The 18,977-nt window shown below is 39.9% G+C and overlaps 1 protein-coding gene across 1 annotated transcript; it reads right to left on the bottom strand.

Moving 5' to 3' along the window:
* Window positions 1-647: 647 nt before the first annotated feature.
* prdm2b (PR domain containing 2, with ZNF domain b) lies at window positions 648-18,276 on the bottom strand. Its single transcript, XM_007550083.2, has 7 exons — window positions 18,126-18,276; window positions 16,856-16,959; window positions 15,765-15,917; window positions 13,024-13,141; window positions 8,179-8,283; window positions 3,685-8,066; window positions 648-2,104 (listed from the first exon to the last, which is right to left on the bottom strand). Exons 1-7 carry the CDS (start codon window positions 18,238-18,240, stop codon window positions 2,087-2,089), a joined length of 4,995 nt encoding a protein of 1,664 aa, XP_007550145.1. The 5' UTR covers window positions 18,241-18,276; the 3' UTR covers window positions 648-2,086.
* Between the last annotated feature and the right edge of the window lie 701 nt (window positions 18,277-18,977).

Raw genomic sequence — 18,977 nt, 5'->3', positions numbered from 1 at the left:
TCTGAAAGTGAAAAACAATTATATGGTTATTTATTTTGTAGATCAGTACACCTTTATTGCTTTTTGCTAGGCTAATATTTGTTTTATATACACTACCTGGTGAAAAAACAGGCAACTAAAATGATAATAAAATATAAAGAATAAGTTTTAATGTAAATTCTTCTTAAAGACAGCATGTCGAAAATGTATATTGGAAAATCTTTGCTTCAAAACCATCAGAAGGGCGTTTCCCTTTATTACATTTAAACTTTTTTCTGCCATGCATTTTCCTTCCACTCAACTTTCCTTTAATATTCTTGGGTTCATCACTAGACTCAATTGGCTTCTTCAGTGACAACTTCTTTTTATTGGTCTTATGTAAAACTTTAACTTTCTGGAAAGGTTTGGGGTTTTTATCTTCTGTAGCCTAAGTCGTCAAAAAAAAAAAGCCATGGGGAGTAAACAACTTAATTACAGCCTTAGTGGCAGGAAAAGTGTTTTATAATTATAAAGAAGATTAAGAATCAGCCATAAACAGAAACCAAAACGTATGACCACAAAAAATTAGTCCAAAAATGTTGAGAATTAATGCAGTATTTCTAGTAAAATCAATGTGGAGACAGAAACATCCATCCCAGTCAAACTGAAACCAAAAGCTGCACACAAACTGAAAAACATTTTTTATTTATAATTTCAATTACAGCAATGTCTTACTTGAGGTCATTTGGGATTTTTGTTCATCCTTAAATACATAATTTTAATGCTGAGAGGAAAAACATAATTGTCATGAAAATATAAATTAACTTTAATTCCTAATTAAATGTCCAAATAATTTCCAATAACATTCTACAAGTTTTTAAGCACTTCTTGGGGTTACTTGTGTTTTTTTGTTTTTTTTTTTGCTTTATCTGTGGTACATGTAGACATGATTATAATCTAAAAGGGGCTGAGCACCAAAAACCCAAAAATTACAAATGTTTCCATTCACAAGACAAACGCAAACATACTCCAGGAAAATATAAAAAAAATCTGTCCTCACAGCTGTTAGTGTGGCTCTTCAATCAACGTAATGTCTACAGACATCTTATTGAACACATTTTTTATGCTATGAAGTATAAAAATCTGCATTTTCCATGCATTTAAATACCTCAACTCAGACACCAGTTCAGAAATTCGGCTGCAGAGTTTGCACTCAAGATTAGTTTTGCATGATGGTTTGGGCAAACCAGAACACACTCCGTCACACACACATCCTGCTGACCCGGCTTAAAGTTTTGGCAGTTTGTTTTAAAGTGCTGTAGGAACATTGGGCTGCTTGAATGACAGATACTTTAAAGGAGATCACAACATCTCTCCCGTCGGGAATCACCTGCCAACGCCAGATGAAGTGGAAAACATGACACATTTGAGATGCAGACATGAAGGAAGAGCGGTCTGGCTGCACATACAACCACAATACCTACCACACGCTTACACAGTGTTCCTGAGGACCATTAGATGCAGAACAACATCGTTTGCTGCCATTTCCCCACAACAAAAAATAGCCAATGAGATATATTCTACAATATAGCGGCTACAAAAACATACGTACTTTGCAAATCATGTTTAAACTTAAGTACTGCCCACAGGGAGACGCGTTAGGACTGGTTCATCCTAGTTTTTCCTCTACTCAGCTCATGCATTAGGAGAATCAAAAACCTAAACAATTCAAAGAAGGGGAAAAAATAATCGAAATAGAGAATTCACCCTATCTGACACATGATTGCCATTTGCAATAGATCAGCTTACAAAAAACAAAGCCCTAATCTTACTGTTTTGGGTCAAGTATGACACAAATTGTTCATAGAATGTCACCATAATCTACAGTTTCCTTTTTTGGGTTTTTTTTTTGCAAGGCTGGCAGAATTCAAGGCTCAGTTTAGTCCATAAGATAAGTGGAAGATACAAAGAGTTCCCTCCTTTAGTCCAGCAAAGGCAGCTGAGACAGGCAGAGCTGGATAAGATGGATCAAAACCATCACGGTCCTCAGTGCCTTGGTGAGTCCGGAGGGTTTGCCTGATAGGTGGAGTCTGGAGTCCTTAGAGAAACCCGATGCGGTCGCCATGGCTTATTTCATCGGCAACTGCTGCAACAAAAAAAACCCAAAAAAAACACAGCAATGACGCCTCAGAGCTGCATGACCAAACTTTCAATCAGTGTTTTCTAATGTTTCAATATGTAATTTGACATACCATTTTCAAATAATACAACGATAATGGCATAATAATACCAGTTTGTTCTCTCAAATATCAATAATTTAATTTTGTAAAGAACAATTCAATCTAGAACTGGAAGATATTTCAGTTTTTAGAAAAAAAAAACAACTCAACCAAAATGGAACATGAAACTAAACAGCCTTTCAAAAAAAATATTAATCATCAGAATAAAAAATACTGAGTCAGTTTTAATTTATCATGGCTGCCAGTCTTAGCCAGGATTTTCTTGCAAAAGAGATTTTTAATCTCAATGGCATTTTCCTGGTGAAATCAAGGCTAATAATAATAATAATAACAGTAATTGATTTATTGCTTATTGTTGATGGTTTATTTGAACCTGCTTGCTTAAAAAAATTAAATAAAAAAAATCCTTTAACATTCGGTTACTATTAAAGGAACTATAAGAGAAAATTATATCCAGAGCTGTATGTGGAACAGGGTTTTATTTTAGCAATATTATAGATGTGAAGTGTGTTAAAATGTTTTCTTCAAATTCATTTTGTTTAATCAAAAAGTCATCTTCTCCTGACATTTGCTCCTGGCAGTTGGCGGTTACCATAGCAACCGGTAACTGACAGCTCCTCCCCCTTTTTCTGTCGCCTTCAGTAACTGTGGTATTTATTACGATCAGCTCCTCGTTTTCTTTACAAGTATTACATTCTAACATATTTTAGACAAGTTTAATTATATGCAGGGCTTTATACACACTTTGGCCATGTTTTGTTTTTATCTGTTTTAATTAATGGTGTGTGTTTTAACAGGGTTTCATTTTACCATTGAACTGCTGTCAACTGCTCACTGGGAGCTATTGCTCTGTAGTTTGTTTAGGGTCATTTATTGTATTTTATTTAATGCATAAGGGAAGAAACTTTCTTGTTCTGTTGTTATGCATGTTTAAATTTTTTATATAAAGTTTTAATTATCAATTGTGTGTTAGTTTTTCAATGGTCCATGTGTGATTTTATTTCCTGTACTAAAAATGTATATTTATTGTAATTTATGTTAAAGATGAGATTGGTTATGTGGATTAATTATGTAAATTTAGCTAAATACCACTACATGACCACAGTCAACCCATTTTTTTCTGGTGCCGTCTGCAACTGTGGGGCAGAAGATGCTGGATTGATTTTAAACACAAACTTGATTTTCTCTCGTTATAATAAAAACAGTGAACCTGAGTGTGTCTGTTGTGAAGTCAACCTACTAAACCTGAGACGAACAAGGAAGGGTTGCTTACGTAAATGCTTTATGTGGAAAAAAAAGTTAATATTTCAATACAAATATAGGGCAGTGGCTTAAATATGTCAGCAGGCGGCTCACAGTAACAGAAGCCAAAGTACGGTGTTCATTAAAGGACACCCTACACCAATAGCCAGAACCCAGAGATCAAATATAACATCTTGGTGACTTCTGCTGCCCTACATAAACATACCAAAGTGACATGGTTTACCTGGGGGTCTTTCGTCTCATGCAGCGGTTGCTCCTCAGTCTTCACCTCAGCAGGAGGAGCAGAGTTGGCCATCTGTGAGCTCCTGGTGACCGGACCCCCGGCTCGGTCCCTCTTTCTGAGCGAGACGCGCTCCTCTTTCTTCAGCTGTGCTGGCAGTGCTGCTGGAGGTGGTTTGACCACTGCTGATCTCTTAGTCGCTGGCTTTTTGCCCGTACGCTTCATTCTCATGGTTGGCCGTTGTGCTGTGTCACTGGGAGTGTCAGGAGGAGGCGAAGGGGGACGTAGAGCCGCAGCTTGGCCCTTTTTGGTTTTTTTGCGGGCGGGAATAGGTGCAGAGAGCACGGCAGGCCTTTTTAATCGACCCACTGCAGAAGGAGGCTTTCCTTTGCTCACCTCAGTGGATTCAGGCTCTGCTGCAGTTAAACTTCGGGCTCTTCTCTTTCCCGGAGGTTTAGCCCGTGGCTCTGTCTGCACATCGTCTTCTGGAAGTCTCTTCCTATTTGTGTTCTTATCCACTAAAGAAACGGCCTCTTTTTTCACCTCTGCCAACCCTTTCTTGCCCTTTTTAGTGACGGCAGGTTTCATGGGGCAGCTGATGACCATGTGTTTATGCAGACTAGCCGTGTAGGTGAACTCCCGGCTGCAGTGGGGGCAGACGTTGGACAGCGGCACGTCTTCAGATTTGACCACCACCTTCTTTGCAGTACTGACGGTTCTATGTTTCTGCGAGATCGCCTTCTGGACCAGCTGGTTTTTCTTCTTACTCAGGGCGCTCATTTTCATTTTCCCCGTTTCCTGATTGAAGTTGAGTTTCTTTGGTTGCCCCATCCGACGGAACGCGCTCTGACCTGCAACGGCGGCGGCCTCCGGTGCAGTCTCAGCTGTTGTGGTGGGCGACACCATTCCATTGGGGCTCTTCACAATTTGCTTTAGGGGAATCGGGTTTTTCTTGGGAGTGTAACGCTTCTTGTCGCTGGCGTTGGCACACACCAGTATGTGCTTGTGCAGCTCGGGCATGTTGTCGAAGCTGTTGCCACATTTGGTGCAGCGGATGGCAGTGCTGAAGGTTTGCGGTATGTTGTGGGTGGTGAAGTTTGTAGCAGAGGCCACCGAACCAGAGTGAGAGCGGCTGTGGTAGGGGAAAGGTGGTGGTTTGAAACTGGGATAGTGTTGATTGATGCCAAGTCGGACGTCGGGACCTTTAGGCTTCCCTCCCTCTGAAGCCATGATCTTTATTGTAGTGTACAGCTCCTCGTTGGGGTCCTCCGTGTTATTCCCGTTCACATCGGCCTCCTCTTTCGCCGACACGTCATTTTTATTGGGCGTTCCTAGCACCGGTGTCGAGGGAGCGCTCTCCTCTTTGGCTCTGGACGGATCAGTGTAATTCTGCGGCCTCAGCTTGCCGCTCTCCACAGTAGTATGAGTGCATGACTCGTTGGGGTGAAGGTCCTTTTGGTGCTGCTGGAGGTTACAGAGGAAGGCAAACTCTTTGGAACAGACGGAGCACAGGAAGATGCGACCCACCCCATGCAGCGCCGTGCGGTGGGCCAGAACGGCTGCCTCGTCGCCAAACAGCTGGACGCAAAATTCGCATTTGAAGGGCCAGTCAGCAGCGTGATCTGTGATGTGGCCGCTGAGCTCTTTGATGGAGTCGAACGGCTCCTCGCACACATTGCACACGAAGGTCTTGCAGTACGTGGAGTCCACTTCCTCCGCCTCCCGGGTTTCAGTGGACAGTTTATCGAGAGCAGCAGGCGGAAGCGAGGAGTCGTGAGGTGAGTGGTTTACAGCAGACAAGTCGTCTTCACAGTGAAGAGGCTCTTCTTTCACTTTAATCTGGGGGGGGGATTGCAAAGCGGCTGATGGGGAGGACCTGTGTGATGCAACAGGAGGAGATTTGGAAGATGACGGCAATTCTGGTTGAGGGGAAAGAGCAGCAAAATCGGTTTTCAAAGATATTTCCGTTTCTTCAACCTGGGTTAAGCTGCCGTTTGTTAGACTGTTACATACTGCAGAAAGAGAAACATCAACATTTTTAGCCAGGTCTTCTGTTTTAGGTCCAAGTGGACTTGATGCTACCGACTGATTGGGGGGACTTTGGAGTGGAGTGCTTGGATAATCTTGTGGCTCAGAAATGTTACTCTCCTCTTCATCCTTGTTCTCCTCCGATGAGAAATTTTCGATAGAATCCGACAGATGCTTGGGTTCATCAGCTTTCGGAGACATTTTTGGCGAGAGGACCGGGAGGGGTGAATCCGAAGGCTGCGGCGAGCTGGGGAGCGTTGGAGGAGACGGTATAGTGGGCAGAATGGGAGGAGGCGGCGTCGGAGACGTTACACTAGAAGAGCTGGGCGAGGAGGGGTTTATTGTGACCGGAGTCAGGGAGGGCGGAGACGGGTGAGCAGAATCCGATGCAACATTTGGGGACTGAGTACGAAAACAGCTTAGGGTTGTCAGGGTTGAAGGCCCCTCCTCTCCTGGCAACGTTAGACCAACGTACTCGTTCATTAGCACCTTTTCCAACATGCTCGTGTTTGGCTTCTTCTTCTTTACCGGGGGTTGTGGCGCTAGCCCGCCCTTTAAATCGGGTTCTGGGGTGGCTTTCCGGTTTACACTTAAATCCAGAGCCGAGTCTCCAGTCGCCTGGTTTGGGCCGTCGCTTCGCTTGCAGACAGAGCTGGACAGATCCAAGGGCTGCTGGTTGCAGGAACTCCCCCCGCCGCTGGAGGAGGCGTGGCTTCCGGAGGAGCTTGGAGAATCTTCATCTTCCTCATCTAGGAGGCTTTCAGGAGGCGGCACACTATGGCTTTCCAGCTTTGGCACCTTGAGGGCGTTTCCGCTCGCTGCTTCAGCTTTACAGCTTTCAGTTTTGACAGTCGGACTGAGCTGTGGGGATGAAGGTGGAGAACCGGTCCTCCTTTTGAACTTTCCAGAAGCGCCTGGAAGTGCGGCCAGTCTGTGGCTCTCGGTAATAAGGGCTATTGTTGATTTTTGGAAGTCTTGCGTCTGAAGGAGCTGTTTGAGTTTAGGAGAGAGATAAATGGTTTTCTCCCTCTGAAGTGTTGATGAATCCTGCTGGAAAAGTCCTCCTACCAACAGGTTGGATGAGGACGACGAGGAGGATGAAGGCGAAGGAGCCGTTTCCGTCTCCACTTTCAGGCTGGTGACGAGGGGGGGAGTTGATGTTCTTCTTTTTGCTGCAGGCTGCTCATTGCTAGTGATTGGCTTTGTGGCGTTCGTTCTCGCCTCCACCTTCAGTGCTTGACTAATCTGATTTGGGCTGATGATGACCGTGTCCAGGCCAAACAAAGCCGCCGACCTCGTGTCCACTTCTATGACCTCACAGCTGCTTGCCGTGCTCGTTGACACAATCTTGCCATCAATGTAGAAGCTGAGGTTCTCCGAGATGTTTTTGGATATGTCGATGGCGTAATCGTCTCTGTCTGCCTCGTCCTCCGTGTCGGCACTGGGCATGTAGACCAGAGGAGGGCTGGCGCTTGGGGACGCGCCCGGCTGCTGTGCCGACGCCTCCTGCAGCAGCATGCCTTTCCTGCGAACTCCCTTCGGCAACAGGTGGCGCTCATGTATTCTGCGTTGGTGCCTGCGCATGTTAGTGTGTGTGCCGAACGCTTTGTTGCAGTACTTGCAAGGATGAAGCTCCTTTGACTCCCCGTTCTCATCAAACATCGACGGACGATTGGTGTGGAGTCCCAACTCTTTCCTCTGCATGTCAAACTGGGACCCTATGGCTATGAGCTGACTGGTTGGACTGGTGCAGTCAGGACTTGAATCAGTCTGCCCTGCAGGACTGAGGAGGCCACCAACTCCAGCCTGGGAGCCGGGCATCTTCTTGGATCCGTTTTCGTGCCGTCTTTCATGCCGCCGGCGCCCGACTTGTGAGCTGAAAGGCTTATTGCAGTATCGGCACTTAAAGACTTGTGCTTGTTGGTTGCTGATGCCATGAACATGTATATGGCGCTCCAGACCCTGTCTGGAGGAGAAGTGGCGCTCACAGTGGTCGCAGGGATAGGATTCTCCTTGGAGGTCTTCCTCCAGCTCCCCGTCAGGGTCCTGCTCAGGGTCTCCACCCCGTTGGGGTAGCGGGGGGCTCTCCTGTGGATCCTTATGGCTTTCTCCACTGCCAGATAGCAACGAGCTCGACTGCTCGGATAATTGCTTTGAGGTTTGGTGCTGCATTTCACAACTGTCATCGCCATTCTCTTCTTCTTCGTCCTCTTCTTCTTCATCTTCCTCATAGTTTCCCTTGTCCACCCCTGATGCGGACGTGTCCTGCAAATGTTTGTGGTTGGTGCTTCCTAAAGGATGGGCTTCATGGAGCTCCTGAGAGGTCCCTGACAGTCTCTCACCCTCCTCCTTATCACCTGAGTAAAATAAATGAAAATTGTGCTCCCTTAGTAAACATATTTTGAATTAATGGGTCAAAGTAGAGCTTTAATTACCAAACATTTGTTTAACTAATGAATAAATACTCACCTTCTCCCCCCTCCCACATTTCCCTGGCAGTAGTTTTGGTTCCACTTGTTTTCTTGAATCCACCCAAACCAGCCTGTCTGGCTTTCTCCACCAACTTTCTTCTAGCTGAAACACACACACACACACACAGGCCACTCCGTATTAGTCATGGTCACAACAAAGGTTTACAAGGCAAAGGCTTCAATTATGTTGATAGAGCTACTAGACAAAATAGTTAATCACCAAATTTTACTGGAAATTTTGTTATTTATCAATAAATTATAATAAGCAAAAAGCTCAAGTTTCACTGCAAGCACAATAATAGCATGAAATGTCAATGAAACTCTATGAACACATTTAAATCTGCAACTATGGATGTGTGATATAGACTTTAAAGTCATTTTGGTAGATAGTATATTTATTTAACTTTACCACTGCACAGTCAGAACTTCAGAAAAAACAAAATGCATACCCAAAAATAAAACTTTACAAACATGTAACTATGCTGCTTAGCAGAACATTCACTGCATTTTATCATATTTTGACATGTAAATTGCATCATTTACTGACGTTGTCATGGAAACCAAGGGAACCATAGCTCGGATAGCAAAAGTAACGCACCCAATCACACTGCCATTTCTCAGTATTATCACAGGTTGGATAATTTTTATTATAACGATGCGAGTACGTCCCCATTTCTAAGCTGCAGTCTACTTCAGAATGACACCAGAAGTTAGTGTTCGACCAGATCAGCTCTTCACTTTATTAATGATTAAATCACTGAATGCATTAGGAGGAACCTTGGTCTGAGAATCATTTTAAGATGACAGCATCGGAGATACATTGTCTCCACCTTTTCCTCACTTCACCACGTCAACAATATCAGAAACTGACCACATCGGGTTTACAGTCTTGTGATTATTTTGATGATAGATTGTAATGTCTATATTTGTCCTGATTAAAATCAACGAGTCAGTGATTACTTTATTCCCTCTATGCTTTCTGTGCATGAACTCTCTGTTTTTAGAACCAGCAAACATTTTAAATCAAAACTGTGTTTTTTAAGAACATGTGTTTAGTTTGAAGACTTTCTATTCGTTAAGATTTTAAACTACAGCTGAACAAAGATAGTCCAGATTCCTTAAAGGTTGTCAAACATCCTTTTAATAAAATGCCAAGTTGAATTAAAACTTCAGAGCTGTCCACTTGTCGACTGTATTGGTATTTACATAACTACTACTGGTTGTTTTTTCATTTCAACACTACTCCACAACATTTTATCCTTCTCATCTCCACCAGATGTTTTTACACTTATGATACAACCATGACTGGAGTTTGTTATCTGTTGAGTCTCTGACATTTCAGTAAAAGTTCAGTGTGTGTTAATGGTGAGAAATGACGCAGCGCACCATGGCGGTCCCTGCGAGTACCGGTCCAAACACGGCCTGCGGCTATGCAGTGTTTAAGATGCTCATGCAATGCAGTGGTGCTACAACTGAAGATGAGCTCCGTTTTAAACAAACAATCTGAATTCAACGTACTGGAGACACTGGAGATTATTCTGTGTAGACGTTTTTTCAGAGTGCTACTCCACACATTTTTAAATTACGCAGCTAAACTCCGGCTTAAATTTGTGATTTGTCATAAAATGCTAAAGGAAACCAGATGTCTCATCTTAAATGGTGCGATATTAAGCCTCAATTAAAGCGAGTGCATCTTTAATTTGAGCTCACGCTGAAAAAAAGTTGTTTTTCCAGAAACAAGCCGATCCCAGAGCAAACTGTCTGCACCCACTCCCAACATCCTGTTTCTCAGTTTGAGGTTTAATTTGGGCTCCTTTAATGAAGGCTCCTTTCATCATCTCCTTCTTCTGCAATTGTTTAATCACACTTAAGAACAGAGTGAGCAACAGCAGCTATTTACCAAAAGATTGTGTGATGACAGCATATGTCGAGAGAAAACACTTTTCTACAACCTTAAACCAACATTAAGACGAAAGTCTCCTGGCATTTAGTTTAGTTTTGATCTTAAACCAATTTTTAAAAAGAGTAAGTATAATGTAATTATTTAATAGTTGTTTTGTTGAACTTGCAGCTAGACGGGTTGTGGTCTGAGGCCTAAATTCATATAATTACGTTCTTTACTTCCTTGTGTGTATCATTAGACTTGCATTAGATCTGTACTATATAGAGTCATGAATGTCAACTTAAAAAAAACATTTCTATAAAAGTATAAACAAGAATTACTGATAATAATCAAAAATAAATTTTCCTTTCTGTTTAAATATGCAAAGCAGTATATTGGTGGAAAAATGTATGACATCACAGTAGTTGAAGTAGTTGAAAGGTGTTTTGCCTGCAGGGCTTCACAGAAACGCAGCCCTGCAAGACAGAAGCATCAAAAACAAGTCCTGGTCCGTAAACTCAAAGGATAATCATTCTAGTTTAGAGTTATGAAACGTAGGAATATCAGAAGCAAACATGTGAAACAATCATAGTCTGTCTTTTTCAACTAGATAAACCCTTTTAAAAAGCCTTGTAGTCACATCTAACACACAAACAGGAAGTGATTACCAGCCATCTTGAACTGCACTGTCCGAAAAATCATTATTTATAGGATGATGTTCTGTTTTGGTTAAGCTTTTTTTAGTGAATTTATGCCAAACTGGTGTTTGGCTGCTTAATATAATAGTAAGGCGGAACAAAGATGGAGTGCAAACTTTTGCAACAGAGATTAGGTAAATAATTTTTCACTAAGGTAAAGCCTAAAAGAAAATGTCCTCTTCTGGCAAAAAAAAGAAAATAAAACAAAACCTGCCAATGTCTGTGGACCACAATATGTCAAGCTTACTTAGCAAAACCTCTTAGCTTCAGCTGTGATACATTGTTTTTATCTGTGTGTGAGCCAAATGCAGCTGGTGTCTGATTATCTGTGAATATTTTAGCGTTCCTTTCATCGTTTATGTGAAGCATTAGCTAGAGGTGACTTCCCATGGTCACACAACATGATGAGGGCAGCAGATGGACTTGAGCTTGAATGGCATGAACGATGGTTTCCTAGAAGTAATGTTTAGCTACATCGCTGCAGAGTACTTAAACACATCAATAAATTATGGACTTGTGCAGAAAAAAGAAAGACTGTATGATCAGTGTAAGCCATTTTGGTGGCAAAGTTTAAACATTCTGGTGCAGATAAAGTTAACAATACTGGTGAAAACCTGGTGTATAAATTACATCCAAATCCTTCCAGAATTTTCATATTTTTTGAAAGTGCTCATACAACTGAGCGCACCACAGAGAGCTTTTAAAAATCTACATAAGAGTGCCGGTTTGTTTGTTCTCCAAGCTGCCGCTACCAGACATTTCTCCAGATTTCCTCCCCTTTACTTTGTCATTGAAATCCTCCCATTTTGAAGCCAAATTCAGGCTGGAGACTTTTAACATTGCTACATTTATTAAACTCTGCGTTCCAAGTGCACGGCCGTCATCCTTAAGCAATTTTTGGCTGCATTCTAGATTTATTTTCCCCTGATTGCATACTTCTCAATTTCAGTCAATAAAATTCAAAGAACTGAACACAAGTGGGAGGGGGAAAAAAATCACAATGTAAAAGTTAGCATTATCACAGACAAAACTAACACTCACTTTTACAAACTATCATCTTAACGCTTCTTTGATAAGCATGGCCTTGAATGAGTCAGGAATAAAATGATAACAAAATAAAGGAGTCTGGAAAAAAAAGATTAACTCACTTAACTTTCAGTCTCAATGTTTCCTTTTCATGGGGGATAAAGCAGGATTTGTCTCGCCATATATCTCATTACAACAGAGTCAAGGTTCCTGTTAGCTGTAGGGCAAATGATGACCTACACAGGGCTAATGTGACTGGAATAATCTAATGATATAGGACATGTTTATAAGTAAAGCTTGACAGCTCTAGCTTTCTTCTCTGAGTTAACTTGCTGCTTTCCTTTATGGAAATACATGTTCAAAGTTCATACTTGTGAATGTAGGAGCACATGACAGCCATGTTGGTTGTGTTGACACTAATTTGGGAGAAGAGTTAACAACATAACCCGTGTGTTTTCATTAGCCATGATTGAGTTTCTGAAATAAATCATTTAAAACTCTTGTGAAACAGATGTAAAAAGAAACGTACATTTGTGGCGCTTTGTTTGAGTTGGCCAGTTTGAATCCATTGCTTTAACAGAAACTAAATGAAAACATTAGAGATTAATTTCGTTGATTTTCACTAAATTAGAAGTGGTTTCATCCACCCTGTAAACAATCTGCTCCTCCACACCGAGATGTCCGTGCGTCCAGACTAGCCGTTTTTAGCCTCATGCTAGCTTTCAACGCATTAAACTGTAATAACTCGATGAATTTGTGATTATCTACCACAACCACAGTCAGAGCCAACCCGAACACGCTACACAGCCTCTGTATTTTAAGGCTGCAACTAAATACTTGAGCCCAAACGAGACTACCGTCGGGATAAGGAAGCTGGCTCGTTAGCTAACTTGCTAGGCCATCATCAAGTAGAGAGGCTCGGGCGATGGATGAACCCAAGGAAGGTCACATCCTCAACAACGTTGGGTCCAGGGAAAGAAAAACCAGCTCGGAAACTCTTTAAACACCTAGATACGACAATCCAACCCACTCTGCTGGGCTAATACAGCCAAATTAAGCAGTATTAACGAGTTTTGGGTGAGGTGTGAAAGTGGAGAAAAGCCCCATACATCGCACGTTAGCTCCCTTTTAGTAATAGCCAGCTAGCTCGTCAGTTATAACTTTGGACCGAGTCGCGGAGGAAACAACACGCAGAGTGAACTCAAGCTTTCAGCGTGGGTCGGTATTAAGGCCTCACCTCGTTTCGACCTGGGTGAGCTCCTTCTGCTGGCTCTTTCTTCTTCCAGCGCAGCTGTTATCTCGGGGTTGTCTTCCACTGTGTACCACACCAGCAGCTCCTCTCCTGGCCCGATAGGCTGCAACGATGTGAGATGAGCCCGGCAGCCAATCAGAGCGCGGCTTGCTGGGAGGCAGCGCTCGGGTATTTGGACTACTGTGCATCTAATCTGTCTTATAACGCTTATGGAGCAGGGTTATTAACAGAGCTGGGTACAGCACCCACAAATTATACACTCCAGCAGGAGTAGCAGTGCTTCCGCATAGTTTTTACTCAAAAGTAAAACATATTTGTTAAAAACACTACTTATGTACCAGAGTTGGAGGGCAGAGTACCCGAAAGTTGTACTATACAGTAGCACTACTTAAATATGTTTTTATTAAAGCAAAAGTAAAAAGTAGCCATCCAAGAAATTACTCAAGTAAGAGTAAAATGTATTTGGTAAAAGGTCTACTTAAGTACTGACTGACTGATCAAATTATCAATCATTCCATATTTAACAATTACATTATCAGGTGGACTAAAATATAAAATTAAGTGGAAATTTTGGTATTCTAAGGACAAAAATGACAGCAATTCATACAAGTAAAAAAATAAATAATAATAATAATAATAATAAATAAACTCAGGCAAAAATGGTGTTTCTCCAAATCAGTTTCTTTGATTATAAAATTTATGAAACTTTAATAAAAAAAACTGCAGGTATATGTCTGTGTCTGGTGGATTTTTGGTTAAAACATGTTTGTTTTTTATTCAGTGGGTCGAGAGTCCATACATTTTACTCAAGTAAGAGTAGTGATACTTCATAATATAATTACTCAAGTAAAAGTAAAAAGTACAGTGTAGTAAAAATACTCCTATAAGTAATAAAAAAAAATAAAAAAAAAGTTATTCAAGAAAATGTAATTAAGTAAATGTAACTAGTTACAACCCAACTCTGGTAGTTGGAATTTCATCAGTTTCATATTAAAAGAAATTGATTAGGAAAATAAAAACCTTTGTCTGATTTTGTTATTTTATAATTATGTCATGTTTTCATTTTGGTCCTTGAAAATCCCACAATATCCACATAACTTTATGTTTTGATCTGTTTGATTTTTAAATATTAAATTACGTTTTGATCAGTTACTTAGTCTTTCCCTATTAACCAAATACTATTTTACTCTTGAGTAATTTCTTGGTAAGATATTTTTTACTTTTATGAGTTAAAAAACAAACAATCAGCCTCATGCATCTTGTAAAAATCCAAACTACTTTACAACCTAATTAACATTAAAGCTGCTTGGAACTGCAGCAGAACAACAAGGTTTAATTTTATGATAATTAATTTGACAACTTTAATGTGAATCACTTTTTTTCTTAACCCTAACATGGGAAGGAAAATAATATCTTTAAACTTGTCTGTACGTAAAATTCTAAAAATATAAATTTCACCAAAATGAAATAAAAACATATTCAGATTAGTTTAGCATATTTCTAACAAGGGTTTGAATTTATTGTTTAGAGTCAATTTATTTCTGGTCTCTGTTGCATCATCAATGTCTGATCCATTTTCTAAAGCCAAAGTGTGAATGATGGCCTCTAAAATCTGGGAGGATCCATCAGGGTGATAAAGCTTTACTGTGTCGTTAGCAGCTGACAAGATAAACGTGTAGCTGTGAAAGAAAATGGGAACAAAATGTGGAGGTAATTTTTATTTCACAACTTCGATTGAAACAAAATCAGCAGCTTTACCAACTAAACTAGGGAAAGCTTTTGACATGTGAACCCATCACATGTGGTACCGACTCCACCTGCTTCACATGTGTAACATGAAAGTTTTTACCTAAAGCTAGCAGTGACTGAGGATTTACAATCACCAACAGAAAAAAGAGGAAATGGTAGAAGAACAGGCATCAGAGGATATCAGTGGTGGCATCTAAAATTGAGCCATAGGAAGTTACAGGAGCGGGAAACATTTTTCAACCAGCTGAGACCAGAAAATTAGTTTTATCTTCAGGGTATCAAAAATGCTAAACTAAACAATCCAATTTTTGCTTATGATTTTTGTTCTCCAGATCAAATGTGGCCAGGATTATTCTGTTTTACAGCACACTGGCTTTGTTGCTGCTGAATAACAGCATTCAGTAAAGATGAATCCTTGCCCATTCTTGATGGTTATGCAGGAGGCTCCACTTCTGCTTTTCAAAGTGTGTGATTGCGCATTGAGTTGGGGGTTGTGGTCAGCAACAACTTATTTGGTTTTAAAGTGACAGCTTATTTTGAAATGAGCTCCAAGCAGGCAGAACTGAGCATTTATCTCATTATCTAAGAATTATTTTGAGCATAAAACGTAATAAACATGGTTTATACAGCCCATAGAACCTATCCTAACCTCTTCAAGGAAACATTATGGGTCACCTGTATTTAAATCTTAGTGTATGTAAACCTGTGGGATTGAAAAAAGGAAAAATATCCATCTCATTATGCTTGTATTTATTAAATAGAAATTGTTTTGGTAATCCTAAAAAGCAAAGGGAAGTTTTAGACTGTATCTATGTAAATATGTGGTTTAAGTTGTATTTTAGTGTGTTAATTCAGTACAAACTAAACTATGACTTCATGTAACAAGATGTCTGCTTTCCAAAAACCAATCCAGATCAACCAGTTCATGAATCTACAGCGTAGCGGGTCGCATGTCCAGACGCGAGTCTTTAACTTACCCTCAAAACTTTGTAGTAAATGGCTCTGTTGATCTCCAGTGGAAACAGATTCTGCTCCTCACTGGAACGAGCCCAGTTCACATACCGGAGCCAGTTCCCCTTCAGCGGGTCTGTGGCGTCGATGCACATCCATCCCCGAGCCGGGAAATAAACCTGCAGCGCACCATCGAGACAACCGGGTCAAAACATGAGCCGCCGGGCCGCGTGACACGACTTTTAGGGAAAAACTCGGGTCACGCTTGAAAACTGGAAGCTGAAATATTATTTATGACATTTACCACAAGTACACTGCAAAAACACAAAGTGTTTGGTCTAGTTTTTAGGGCAAATATCTTAGAAGAGTTGAAATAAAATAAAACTAACTGACAGATAACCTTTCAGAAAGATACATGAGAATGTTATAAGTAAATAATTCCTTAATATCTATGAAAAAGCGTCGCTTCTATTGGTAGATTATTTAGCTGATAACATCATGTCAACACTGCTAGTTAAATAATCCAACAGATTATTTCATGATAGCATCATGTTATCACTGCTAGTTAAATAATCTAGTGATAATCCAGCAGATTATTTCATAACATCATATTAGTATGATGAAATAATCTGCCAGATTATTTCACTTTTAACTGTGGAATAATCTTGCAATTGAACAGTCATTTTTTCATCAATATTAAGTTATTAGTGATTTGAAATGTATCTTTCTGAAAAGTTGCTTGTAAGTTTATTTTTCTTATTTCAAGTGTTTTCAGATATTTGCACTAGAAACTGGACCAAAAACTTGGTAAGATTTTGTGTTTTTGCAGTGCGGTAGCAGTGGGGGTGTCAAGAAGTTTTTATTTTAACTTTATTAAAACTCCTGCACTTGACTAAATCATTTGTAAAGTCTTGTTAAATCCAGACACTCGGCTTGTTTTAGATTTCCAGGCTCAGATTTTTGGCACCAGGACGGCAGAAATCTTGGCAGAGATAGTTAAAAATAACAATTACAGTAATTCATCAAACATTAATTTATTGTTTCCCACACTGTGGCTCTGTGAAGGTTTTCAGACTGTTTTGTTTTCCACGTGAAAATGAATTATTGTGCTACACACCTCCCACATGTAAACATTACTGGGGACCTGTGACCTCTTCTTCTTCTCTCCAATAAATGGACCAAACCGTTTCCCCTTTGGGATCACTGTGGTGGCCCAAACACCTAAAAATACAAAAATACATTATTATTAATAATAATAATAATAATAATAATAATAATAATATCTTTACAGCAGTAATTAATTTTGATTTATCTTCTATTCTGTTATCTCATTTCTGTTCTTATTTTTAACTGAGTAAACACAGTTTAGTTACACCAAACTAGACTAATCTTTTTAAATCTGCTTTTGCTTAAATGTATTTGTTGTAATTTTTATATTGAAAAGTGCCACATAGTTTTACTGACTTATCGTGAAAGATGACCTAGGAGTTAATGCATGACTCCATGTTTATTTATCAATTTAGGACAAATTAATGTTTTGGGTTTTTTTTTTGCTACATTGCAGTTTATAGATGTATAAACTAAATTAAACAATTTAATCTTTGCTCAAAGAATTACATTTACTTTCTACCCTTTTCAAGAGAGAAAAACATAAAAACTCCTAAAACCTGCAAATTTTATATTCTCCATAACTCGGTAGCTACTACTTTTGCTCTTTTGCTGCACTTCTACCGACTTCAGTCTAAAATGGAAATAAGAGAGGAACGCAACATATTACAATTCAGTTCTTTTTATTGGCATTTTATTTCTAAAATAAAACTTCTAAATAGGTGTTTTGGTGTTTCAACTCTGGCCACTTTTATTTGGTAGGTGACGGAGTGAAAATGGGTTCTGGGGTAATAAAAGCATGCAGATCCCTGCACTAACTATTTACTAGACATAAACGTTAAGCTCAAAACTTTTACTGGATTACCATGATCATTTAATTTAACCACCGTGTTTATTCTGGCTGGCAGTAATATTAACCGTTTGGAGTGACCAGACCTGAACCCGACAGAATCTGTGGAGGCACAAAACATTAGGATGAGAAGGATTTTACTGCTGTAATGCCAATACAGATGTTTATTTATTTATTTATTATTATGATGGATTTAAATAAATGTAATTAAATTCCAGACACAAACTTCTTATTCGAATTTATAATACAAAGTTGCCGTGGGTATGAATAATTCTGGTAAATTTTGACAAAATTTGTTTCTCATTTGATTATTTTTGACGTATTCAACATTTACAATAACAATTTTTTACTGTAGTGCAGCCATGAAATAGCAACTATAGAATTGCTGATCCTAGTTTTAAAAAAAACGTGGAAGAGCAGGAAAACTCACCGATGCGGCTCGGATTGACGGCAGACGGTCCGAGATTCAGATACTCTGGCAAGCCGCTCCACACATGAGCAGGAATTTCCTCCAGACTCTCCACTGACTCTCCAGAAAAAGCCATGATCCACACTAAGTGACGCAAACAGCGGGGGGAACAAACAACCCAACACACTGAAAGTTACTCAAGTTATCAGAAAAACTTCAGTTTTTAAAATGTTTCATCGTCACATCAGCAGCAACACGAAGCAAAGTTTGAAAAATGGGTGAATTCATCGTTGTTCTAACAAACCTGAAGGTAGATGCCACATTTATCAGACTTATACTTTCACTTTATTTTGTAAAGATTATGTTTAGCATGAGGAACAAACTTCCACTAGTTTTGGTCATTTACATTGAAAACCCAATATTTATGCCCAATTCAGGAAAGTCTAGAAAGATGTCATGGCTTTTTAAACTTTAAAGTTATTTCACAATGAGACAATAAATCAACCGTGTCTTTTTCTACTGACTTCCACACAACAGTATATATTCCGATAAACAAATGATCAATATCAATAGATATCTGATAGAATACTTAATATTCAATATATAGAACATATACTGAACTGCAATCCAGAACCGCACAGCATTCTGGGAGATGTAGGCAGAGGAAAGGCTTTAGCTTTTCAAGGTTAGTTAAAAGTAAGATTGGTGGCTTCAACTCACTCACTCACTCACTCACTCACTCTTTGGTTACCTAGCAACTCATTCTTTGGTTACCTAGCAACAACCTGCTGAGTAACTGGTACAGCAGCAGTCTAACCACTGTTCCTCATAACTGCTGGAAAAAAACAACAACTTTGAATTTAAACTGTTGAT

Source organism: Poecilia formosa, unplaced genomic scaffold (assembly GCF_000485575.1).
Source record: "Poecilia formosa unplaced genomic scaffold, Poecilia_formosa-5.1.2 Scaffold2, whole genome shotgun sequence".
Lineage (NCBI taxonomy): Eukaryota > Metazoa > Chordata > Actinopteri > Cyprinodontiformes > Poeciliidae > Poecilia > Poecilia formosa.
This window is presented reverse-complemented; position numbering and strand designations above follow the sequence as displayed.